Source organism: Zalophus californianus, chromosome 3 (genome assembly GCF_009762305.2).
Source record: "Zalophus californianus isolate mZalCal1 chromosome 3, mZalCal1.pri.v2, whole genome shotgun sequence".
NCBI lineage: Eukaryota > Metazoa > Chordata > Mammalia > Carnivora > Otariidae > Zalophus > Zalophus californianus.
In genome coordinates, this window is record NC_045597.1 from 134,925,656 (window position 1) to 134,937,988 (window position 12,333).

Sequence of the window (12,333 nt, forward strand, 5' to 3'; positions counted from 1 at the left end):
AGGCAGCAGTGTTGTAGTGGTGACCTGAATGTTAAGCAGATGCACAAACCACTGTGAACACTCAGAGGATTGGCCTTCTGGTCTTTTCTCAGGTGATATCTACCTTTCCCCTCAGATTTTCGGGAACGTTACAGATGCTACCTTGTCTCATGGAATACTAATTGTGATGTACAGCTCAGGACTGGTCAGACTCTATAGCTTCCAAGCCATCACTGAACAGGTAGAGAAGACTGAAATTTGCCATATTATAATAACTCGAGGTTTGGACTGAGGTATGACTTTTTTTTTTTTAATGAAATGCTTTTAGAATAAGGCACTTGTGTAGATTTCAACTCTACAAAACTGTACAAATGCAGAAAGACAAAGTAACTTTTAAAAGAGGGGAGGGAAGATAAACAGAAACGCCTTGAGTCAATAAAGATATTTTCTCTTTCATATACATGTAATTTGACTTTTTCTCTCCTCAGACGGCGAATAAGTAGGTGCTAAAGCCACCGTTTTTGTTTTGTTTTGTTTTTAGTTCATGCAACAGAAACTTGACTTAGGGTGTGCATGCAGATGGGGTGGGACTGCTGGAACTGTAGGAGAGGCTCCTTTTGGCATTCCTTGTAATATTAAAATCACAGGTATGGCTACTATATAGCATTTTTTTCACCTTAAGAAATAAGTGGTCATATAAATAGTTATTTATTGTAATCATCCAGATGTTTTCTCATAATTTAATTATAAACTGAATTCATTTTACTTCTATATAGCATATTCCTTGCTATTGAATAGGTGTTAACAAAATCTATCAGTTATTCATTGAACTGAAGGCCTGGGGATACTGAGTCTTCTTTGGCTTTTAATTAGGGGAAGGTGAAACCCAACATCACTGATAAGAGAAGTGCAAATTAAAATTATCATAAGATATATCTTTTCGGATTCTCAAATATCAAAAAGTTATATAACAGTGTTTGTTAAAAGTAGAGAAGTCTGTAACAGTATATTCATTTATTATTGGGGTCCTTTTTGGAGGACAGTTTGTCAATATGTATCAAAGCTTTAAATGTATATATTCCTTGAACAATTTCATGTTTAGGAATTTATACCAGATATGTTCACATGTGTACAAAATGACAAGTGTACAAGTACATTGTTTCTAATAGCAAGTGATTGGAAATAACATGTACATTGGTAGGTGGCACTAATATTTTTTCATTGTTTGGCTGTATCATAAATTTAATTGTTAAAAAAAACCTTTTTTTTGCATTGGTATAGAGCAGTTCCCAATATATATTACCAAGTGATAAAAAGGAGTATAAAATTGTATATGAAAAGCTTCATTTGTATAAAGAATTCATATTCACATGTTAAAAGTATACATATAAGTATACTTTTTATACATATACAAAAATTCATTAATTCATGCTTTTATTTATTTTTAAAGATTTTATTTATTTATTTGACACAGAGAGAGAGAGAGAGTGCACAAGCAGGGGGCGTGGCAGACAGAGGGAGAGGGAGAAGCAGGCTCCCCGAGGAGCAGGGAGCCCAATGCGGGCCTTGATCCCAGGACCCTGGGATCATGACCTGAGCCGAAGCCAGTCGCTTAACCAGCTGAGCCACCCAGGCACCCCTAGTTCATGCTTTTAGATTTGCTTGGAATATATGGAAGGACACCCAAAAACCTGATAAATAGTAGTTACTTCTGAGGGATAAGATGAAAGGAAGATTTAGTTTTCATTATATATCTTGTAATACTTTTTGAATGTGGTACTTACATTGTGGTTCCTTGTGTATGCATGTACACATGCAGCTCCTTGAAATTTGAAGAACTTGACTTATATACCATTTTATTGATGAACTCTAAATTTGTTGAACCAGTTCACTAGTCTGGACATGTAGGTTGTTTTTAATTTTCTATGATTACAGAAAACAAGAATATTCCTGTAACTATTAATGATTCTTGCCTGAATCAGTTATGTCATTTGGGATGGCAGAATGGCCATTTGAAGGATTCTGTCATTCCTTCTACCTTTAATAACTAACATTTTTCCATAAATAAAGACTTTCACTTGTCGCCTAGGAATAGAACTATAATTCCTCCTAAAAAGTCAAAGTATATACTTATTCCTTCTCTTTAATTATCAATATTTGAACAAGGAGTTGGTATAATAGTCACTTCCAATGGTGGCAGAATATTTCAGAGGTCAGCACACATATATAATCACAATAGACTCAAGGATTTTTTTTTTATTCAAAGTTATGTAGTTACAGTCATTATTCTTAATGATGTTCAGATTGCCCCAAATTTGGCCAGTGAGAACTCCACTTTGACACACCCCAGTAGTCTTGGAGAATTTCCTTGTTTTCTGGAACAACAATATATTGCAGGTTTGTCTTTTACTTTCCGTGTCCTAGATCTGACAAGGAGCCATTTCAGTAGAGAACATCATCATTGACTGTGTTAGTTTCCCGGGGCTGCTGTAACACCACAGACTGGTAGCTTTAAACAAGAAAAATTTAATCTCTTACAGTTTTGGAGGCTAGAAGTCTAAAATTAAGGTGTTGGCAGAGATGACTTCCCTATGAAGACTCTAGGAAAGAATCCTTCCTTGCCTCTTCTAGCTTCTGGTTGTTGCTGACAGTCCTTGGCCTTTCTTGGTTTGTGGCAGTATAACTCCCATTTCTGCCTGTCTTCACATGCTCTTCTTTACTCTGTTGTCTTCAAATCTCTCTCTCTCTCCTTATAAGAACACCAGTCATAGGATTTAGGACCCACCCTTATCCAATATGATCTCTGCAAAGACCCGGTTTCCAAATGAGGTCACATTCACAGATACTAGGGGTTAGGACTTTGACTTATCTTTTTGAGGGACACAGTTCAACGCACAACACAGACCAAGATCTAGTTGTGCTCAATGCAATTGGCTGTCTTTATTTTTTGGTGAACAGAGCTGGGAAATATATTAAAACAAAAATTCATTAGTTCATTCTCATATTTCCAATTTAATTGTTTTTTGCTTTTATATTTGTATTTCTTTTGGCTCCCACTTAACTTGATGCCTAATAAAATCTTATCCTATTATATATGTGATAATCTTAAAATTGCCATATCAGTGCTACTACTAAAAACTAAAGTATAGTGTTTTGAAGGTTAAGATTTCTGTACAGTTCCTTTTGTTCTTAGTGTACAGCCCAATAAGTGTACTACAGAAGTAATGTGTTAAAAGATTATTTGAAATTATTTTTCTGTATGATTAGGTTACCAATTTTATGTAATTAGATTCATTTGTTTTAGTTTGTTTTCAATTTTAGGTTTGTTTTTTCCCTTTGACTTTATTCTTGAAGTTGTAAAATGTGTATATTTCAAAGGTCAAAACTATATAAAAAGATATTGTCTGAGAAATTTTGCTTCCATATATAGTCCTTTTATTCTGTTACTTCCTTCCCCCTACCCTACCCTGCCCCTAGAAGTAATCATTATTTTTAGTTTCGAGGTTATCCCTCTATTGTTTGTTTTTATAAAAATAAGCAAACGTGTGTATGTGTTCGTTAAATGTTACCTTCTTTCTTACACCAAATGTAGTATATCATATATTCTGTTCTGTACCTTGTATTTTCACTTCACATGTATCTAAATTTTTTAAACATTTATTTAATAGAAGAAATATCTAAGATTACCTACCTATTTTTCTTATTGAGATAAAATTGATACGTATATATAACATTAGATTAGTTTCAGGTGTACAGCATAATTCAATTTTTCCCAGGACAAGTTATCTCCCACTTGCGAGCGATTCTTCATAATTAGGATATTACCAAGGCTAGACATCAGACAAAGAGGGATTCTTGATGGTTTTATCCCTTAGCCATATTTTTCCCAGGAGCTTCCTCTGTAGCTGTAAAATTACAAACAGAGGCTTTAGCCAAGCATATAGTGGCCACCTTTAACCAAACCCAACATGCAGTCACCCACAAATTCAAAAGGTGGACCTCCAAAACCAAATGGTCCTTGATATCCTGACTGTAGCTCAAGAAAAAACTTATGCTAATATTGAGACTAAATATTTTGCATATATCCCTGATAACTCTAACGTATCCAAAGTTTTAGCAGACATGCACGTACGAATTAAAGCAACGTCTGACTCCTCTAATTCTCTCAGTGATTGGATTTCTTCCTGGTTTAGCGGAAATGGATAGTCCTGATGGAAACCACTTCTTTTACTAGCTATGATAATAATTATTCTAGGTCTTTTTATTGAGGGAGCTATTGTTATTACATGCTCTGCATAAATATGTCAGACAAATTATGTCAATGGAAACTGTAGGAAGCATCCCATTCTTATGATGAGGCCTCATGAGTGCCTCCAACTCAAACAGTCTGCTCCTAGGGACCCTCCATGTAATGAGATAGCTCAGGATTTTTATGCCTCTCAATAGGTAGGATCTATAATCTCTTTCAGCCTGAAGAAGTTACAGAAGATGAGACCTTCACCCTTCAACATCCCTTAAGAATTAGGAGGATAAAAATCTCATACTAGGGAATGAGCGAGAAATTGAAGGGGACCCCATGAGAGAAAAAGCTGTTTTTTTCCTTTGCTTCTTTTCCAGTCTCTATTCTTGCTAGGACCTGCACCCCTGTTCCACTTTACACATGTCTTACAATGCAAGTAGTGCACGTCCTCCTTGTAAGGGACAACGAGTTGATGATTCTCTAGAATAAATAACATCTAAGGAAGGACCAGGTGAGCATGACTGGACGAAGTTATCACATATGCATTCCAGACCACCGGAGCTAGACATCTCCATGCCAAGACCCCCTGGCTCCAAAAAATAACACCTGAGCCCTCGTCTTTGTTCTAAACGGTTCTTGGATACCTGAGAGGACATGTACACCAAACCACCACCCTCAATAAAAAACCCCAGACCCTGAACAAAGATGAGACTCATACTCCTTTTCTTTCCAAGTTCCATGGAGTGTCTGTCTATATCTGCTTGCTCCGTATCTTCAATAAACTCTGCTTTCACCTCAAAAAAATTGATTTTTGTATATACTACTAAGTGATACATGGTGTAAATCTACGTAAATCCACAGTAAATCTAGTTACCATTTATCACCGTACGGTTGACCCCCTTCACCCATTTCACACCCCCCTCAACCCCTTCCCCTCTGATAACCACCAATCTGCTCTCTGTCTCTATGAGCTCCTGTAAACAATGCTGCAGTGAACATAGGGGTGCATATCATCTTTCCAAATTAGTGTTTTCATTTTCTTTGGATAAATACCCAGTAGTGGAATTACTAGATTATTTTTTGGAAAGATTTTATTTCTTTATTTGACAGAGAAAGAGAGAGAGTGCACAAGCAGGGGAGTGGCAGGCAGAGGGAGAAGCAGGCTTCCCGCTGAGCAAGGATCCCGACACAGAACTTGATCCCAGGACCCTGATTCATGACCAGAGCCAAAGGCAGATGCTTAACCGACAGCCACCCAGGTGTCCCCTGTTTTTAATTTTTTGAGGAACTTCCATGCTGTTTTCCATAGTGCCTGCACCAATTTACATTCCCAGCAGTGGTGCATGAGGGTTCCCTTTCCTCAACATCCTATTGTTCTTTATCTTTTTGGTAATAGACATTCTAACAGGTGTGAGGCAATATCTCGTGGTTTTGATTTGCATTTGCCTGATATATTCCCTATATTTTAAAGTTACAGAAAAATCATTATCCTATTATAGCCCTTCTTTTATAAACCATACAACATTTTGTACAATTTATATTAAAAATCTGAAGTATCATTGCTTGACCTTTCACGGACTCAGAGCATTATAATAATTATTATTTTCTTTTTAATGCCTCTCCACAGTCGAGCCAGTAGGAGCTCCTTTTCTTGGTTCTCTTATTCTTTTAATACTACACTGACATCCTTGTAAAATATCCTTTATAGCAATAACCAGATGGTTCAGACCTATCCTAAAATTTCCTCACTACAAGACATGGAATCTGCTACTGTCAGAATTTCTAGGACTCTTTAACTGAAAATAGTATTAGAGATCAAAATTCGGGCTCTTGAGGTTAGTGGGGACCCATCAGAATTGTGATGAACAGAGTCCTGCTGCTACTTTGGGGCCATTTTTAGCAACTGCTTAGAAAAGCGTTTCTTTTTAAATACATCTTTTTGGATTGACTTTTTTTCCCTATTGTTCATACCTATTTTATATTCTCTACAACATACCTACTTGAAATTTTAACCCCAAATTCAAACTCTAATTATATTTTTTCTTTTTGTATTTTTTCCTCATTCATCATCATTTGATAGCTACCATATTATCACATACGATGTTTGTACTTCTTTCATAATTTACTTACTGATGTTTTTTGCCCAGTTTTCTGTTGGGTTCATATTTTTCTTATTAAAAAGACTTTTTTTTAAGATTTTATTTATTTATTCATAAAAGACAGAGAGAGAGGCAGAGTGAGAAGTAGGCTCCCCACAGAGCAGGGAGCCCGATGTGGTACTCGATCCCAGAATCCTGGGATCATGACCTGAGCCAAAGGCAGATGCTTAACCATCTGAGCCACCCAGGCACCCTAAAAAGACTTCTTTATATATTAAGAATATTATTCTTTTCCTAGAAGTTTTTTTTTTTTTTAAAGCACTTTAAGTATATTTAATACGTTTATACTTGTCTCTTTCTCAGGACTGTCAGTTTGTGAATTCACTTTTCATTATTTTTCTCCTTATGTATAGCACCAAGTGGTAAATTGTCCTTATGAAGAAGCCTAATAGTGTACACACTTCTATATGTAACATGTGACTCTTGAGTGAATGGTCTTCCTACCGCAAGCCCCTTTACTGACAGTGATGGCCTCATAACCAAAGAGTAAACTCTTAAGGTAGACGGGTAAAAAAAAAGAGTCGTAGATTAACCACCTGCTGAAACAGACTGTGTGCTTTGTGATGTTTCCCAAGTACTGTCCAAACGCTATTCTGGTCTTCTAAAGCTATAGTACATTCCACTTATGCATTTCTCTAAGAGTACATCTGTTTCGCTCTACTTAAAATTAGTTGTTATCGAAAAGACTAAGAGGCACCAACAGATACTTCTTTTATGGTGTCAGTCTCTAAATGACAGTGACTGACTAGATGTATCTAAACTAGTTAACTTGTCTAAAGATGATACTAGTAGTAGTGGCTACCCTTTAATAAAGCTTCCACTGTGACAGGACCCACCTATCCTAAGTGGTTACATTCATTATGACTACTATCACTTCTACACGGGAAATCTTAAGACTGCTCCGATAAAGTTTGCTAAGTATAACCTGTTGGTCTGGAATATGGAAGATCTCTTCCTCGCATCTGAAGGAATTATTAGACTTAATTACCTATTAGGATTGTCATGAGTGTTGGAAATAGTATCTAACCCAGAGTCTGAGACACACATGCCTAGTAAATAGCAGCTGCTTTTATTAGATGTACTTTGTCATTTTTTTCCCATCATAAGCACCTTCAGCCCACTTTTTATCTCCACTCAGCTGCAGGTCACACATAGCCTGAAGACAGATGTCTAGAAAGTTAACCTCATAACAGCATTTGTTTCCTACCAGCTTTCTCTTTTCTTAGCAGTCAGCCTCTTTCCTGATTATATTTTATTTCCTGAACATAGTAATTTTTCATTAATGAAAATTTATAGATGGTACATGCAAAGAAGGGTTGAATTCAGTTCATGAATGTTCCAAGGCTACCAGAACAGAGAAAATAATAAATTTCTTTTGCCCATCTCTGCAGACACACCTCCACTGCTCTTTGAGGTATCCTCCCTGGAGAATGCTTTTCAGATTGGAGGCCATCCTTGGCACTACATCATCACACCTAATAAGAAGAAACAGAAAGGAGTTTTCCATATTTGTGCTCTGAAAGATAATTCCTTGGTAAATCATGAGTGATCAGACTTTTAGTAGTAAATTTGTATCAGAAATTCTTTATTTTCTACTTCTATAATAAGAATTCCTAAGAATTACTTTTTGTTTGTGTTAATAATTTGTAAACATTGTTAGGTACAGAAGACTACAAAGAATATGACAAAACACTTGTGTGTACTACCCAGAATTTAAAAGCATTAAGATTTGAAAATTTTTAGAAACCAAAGATTTCTCATGGGATTGCTGCAGAACATCTCTGAAGCTCCATAGTGGAAATTATTGATGGAGTATGTTCAGGCTTCCTCTGAAATTGCTGGTGCAATGTGTGGTTGGTCCTGTTTTTTCATGGTTTGCTGCTATTAGCTTTCCAGAGCAGAACCAGGTAGAACTCTGTTGGTCACAATGTAAGCATTGAAACACTTTGAATTCTCAAGAACATTATTAAGTTACTTACGGCGGAATAGGAAGAAATGGTACATGGTAAGACAATAGAAATTTCTACCCCTTGAATTAATTTTCTTTTTGAACATGATTTAGGCATGATTTATCATTTAGTTTAATTTAATTTAATTTAACTTAATTTATTGAGGGCCTAATGTGTGCCAGGCATGGCTGGGGACACATTCCCTTCCCTCAAGTTGCTTAGGCTCTTGAAAGCACACATGTAGATAAATAAGATGCAGTCTGTGAAGCACAGTGATTAAGAGAAGTGCAAAAGAGCAAATGCACAGGGAGTGGTGGAGGGGTTCCCCTTTGTTTTGTATTGCCGAGTTAGTGTAGTTTATATCTGGAACCTATATATTTGATATATCAAATGATCTTACTTTTTCTGAGGCAGACTCGGCTTATTCCACACCCATCTCTTCCAGGATCGTGCTCAATCAGTCACTGTTGTACGCAGTGGCTTTTAGTCACAGGCCACCTTTCACCACCCCAAAGATCAACACAATCTTGGGTCCATTTATCTATTTCCTTTGATGTCACTGCCAGGTAACACTGTGTCTAGTGTCTTCTAGTTTTCTTTTGTGGGGATGTTGTCCCCTTTCATTTTTTCATTTACGTATCACATGTGACAGCTCCTATTTGGCCCAGCCCAGGGACATCTTCTTTTAGAGTGGCCTCTCTAGGGGCTATTTCCTGTCATGACAAGTCTGTGATTTGATTGTCTACCTCTCAGCCAGTGAACATTCTTCAGCCACCAGGACCTTCAGCCACCATCTCTTTCACTTAACTTTTTTATCCAGTCAAAAGCTGTACGATTCACATTCTGGATTTTTAGTACATATTCTTTTTACATAAGAACTGACAATACATATTATTGTGTGTGTGTGTGTATAAAATGGCCTCCAACATCTATATCAAGCATGCCTGTCAAGTACTCAACTTCTATAATAACTGATTATAACATCTAGTCATATCTACGTTTCCACGCATTCCTAAATGCCGAAGCCAGGGGAAGTTTTCAGTTCCTTTGCCAGACAGCTTTGCTGTAGTGACATTAACTTAAGGGTGCTTATGCCCATTACTTCCCCACCTGTCAGTTGGAAGAGTAGATAACCCAAAAACACATAACTATAGTAGATAACGCAAAAACGCAGCCAAACTGAAGAATTCAGAAAATGTTTCATAGCTTTCTATTAAACTGAGCTTTAAAATCTAGGATTCAAGCACATAACAAAAACTACAGAACTGGTAATAATGCTGCCTTATATTTAACACGAAAAGAGATAATATTTCTTTTGCATGTTAATAGTAATTATAATAAAGGGAATTGTCTAAAGAAAGATGTTTGTAAGTATGTACATGTTTTTTTTTTAAGATTTTTTAATTTGTTTATTTGAGAGAGAGAATGAGAGAGAGAGAGCACGAGAGGGAAGAGGGTCAGAGGGAGAAGCAGACTCCCCGCTGAGCAGGGAGCCCGATGCAGGACTCGATCCTGGGACTCCAGGATCATGACCTGAGCTGAAGGCAGTCGCTCAACCAACTGAGCCACCCAGGCGCCCTGTACATGTTTTATTTTAAACAAAGACGCATCCAGAGCTAATGCCATCTTGGACACATTCATTTCAGTGGTTGCAACCAAGGTGTTTAATTAAATTGATTTCCTTATATGTACAATATAATAATACCACCATTCATATTAGAAATTATTAGAATACTTATAAAAATTCCTGAAAAATTAAAACAGTCATTAATACAGAAAATGTGTTAAATTCCATTTTTTTAAAAGCGTGGCAAACAAAGCACTTGTGACATAGCCCCCACCTATTTCCCTAGTCATTATATTTCTTTTGTAGGAGCCAAAGTTAAAATTTTTATTCATGTGTACACATATACATGCTATATGGATTAACATTTCTGTGTTTTGTGTTTTGCCATCTCTTCTTTTTCGCCATTTTGTGCTCATCCTTTAAGGCTTAGTTTAAGCTCTGTTTTTTCTTCTAATATTCTGCTCACCTGGGTTGGATGCTTGTTAATATCCTGTGCATGGCTTGATTACTTTGTTTTCTACACTTTTTGTTTCTTTTTGTTTTTGTTTTCTACACTTCTTATTTCTGTTTATGTTTCTGCCTCCCTTCTTGATTATGAGCTTTTTGATGGCAAGAATTATGTTGAGTTCATGCGAGGTACAAACACCTAATGTGTTACTTAAAATAGTGTCCTGTCAGTATATGTTAATGAAATTAATAAGTTAATAATTTTAAAAGTTTTATAAGTATCTAATAGGAAAGGTGGTATCACTTCACTTTACATTGGGGAAATTAAAGAAATTAAATGAAATCATTGTATCCATGCTAATATTAGTTCTTAGTGCTCCTATGTATAAGGTAAAACATTTATGTACGTATGTGATCCTATATCATGGAGGTATCTTTTTCTTTTCTTTATTTTAGTGTCTAAATGAACTACCATGAAATAAATCTCTACTTGCCTAGAAGGCTAAGCAGTATTAGACCATTTCTTCATTATTAGAGGTTTATATCTGACTTATCCAAGGAGATTTATATGACCTGTTTCTGAGATTTGGGATTGGGTTGCATGTTTATCTTTGTGCTAACCACTCCTTTTGACAGTTTATTGGGGATAGGCAAGGGAGGAAGAAGTTATAGGGAACTGTGTGTGCATGATTGTACAGAGTTACGTTATGGAACAAGTTCTTGAACCTCAGAATCAGAGCAGCTGTTTAGTACATGTAAAACATTGAGCAAATGATTCATCCTTTTTGTATATCAGTTTCCTCATCAAAGTGGGGATATAATAAATGCTTTGAATATTGTTAAATGAAATGACTCTAAAACATCTACTGTAGTATCTGATACAAATTAGATGCTTGAGATATGATAACTGTTAAGTTCATTGTATGGTGCAGGGTAAATGTTCTGGATTTCTCAAGTATGAGTGTCCTAATTCAATTCTTAGACATATCCCAGTTCAACTGTTGATATTTTCTCTGCCCTGTACCTTTGATTTACTGATCTATGACTGAGGTAGACTTGAAAACTTACTTTATTTTCCCTTGATCTCTATTTTCAATATTTTTACCCAACTTCAGGCAAAAAATGGGATCCAAGAAATGGAATGTTGTTCTCTAGAATCTGACTGGATCTATTTTCATCCTGATGCTTCTGGTAGAATAATACACGTCGGCCCAAATCAGGTCAAGTGAGTATTTTTATTAATTACTTTAAAGTGAAAAGTAGCTTTTGGAAGCATTTATCGGCATGTTTATTTTTGCCAGCTAACTATTGACTCAATTATAGAAATAATTAGCTTGTTAGAGCTTGCTTCCTCAGAGACTGGCATCCAGAAAACTTTATTCTTTCAGCCTCATTATTACTCTTTGTAGATGTTACATTTAAATAAATTCTTTGATGGATGATATATGGGTAAAAGATTCAGATTGACTTGTCCTCATCATGTTTTAATTCTTCAGGATTAAGGAGAGAAATGATTTGTCTTTGTTCTAAAAGACAGCTTTAGAACAGGAGTTGTTTGAAGTAAACCTTGTTTTGCTTTGTTGACCCACATCTTCCATCCAGTTGACCTTTCCTTTCTTGAAACACTCTTCAGGGGTGCCTGGGTGGCACAGTTGTTAAGCGTCTGCCTTCGGCTCAGGTCATGATCCCAGGGTCCTGGGATCGAGCCCCGCATTGGGCTCCCTGCTCGGCGGCGAGCCTGCTTCTCCCTCTCCCACTCCCCCTGCTTGTGTTCCCTCTCTCACTGTCTTTCTCTCTGTCAAATAAATAAATAAAATCTTTAAAAAAAAAAAAAAAGAAACACTCTTCATTTGGCTTCCCTCACACCACAGTTCTGAATATTTTCCTCCCTCTTTGATGTGTCTTTCTTAGTATCCTTTCACATTCTTTTTCTTCTACTCAGACTTTAATTATTGGATATCCCCAGGATTTAGACCCTATTTTCTTCTCACT

At 36.4% G+C, this 12,333-nt stretch overlaps 1 protein-coding gene across 4 annotated transcripts in view; it reads left to right on the forward strand.

Moving 5' to 3' along the window:
- Nucleotides 1–12,333, forward strand: part of DCAF17 (DDB1 and CUL4 associated factor 17) — a 76,985-nt gene that overhangs the window by 18,388 nt on the left and 46,264 nt on the right. For all 4 annotated transcript variants that reach the window (XM_027591523.2, XM_027591526.1, XM_027591524.2 and 1 more), the window contains exons 7-10: nucleotides 116–220; nucleotides 521–626; nucleotides 7,770–7,912; nucleotides 11,457–11,566. In XM_027591523.2, coding sequence (XP_027447324.1) covers nucleotides 116–220; nucleotides 521–626; nucleotides 7,770–7,912; nucleotides 11,457–11,566 — 464 coding nt within the window. The remainder of the gene's footprint in view (nucleotides 1–115; nucleotides 221–520; nucleotides 627–7,769; nucleotides 7,913–11,456; nucleotides 11,567–12,333) is intronic.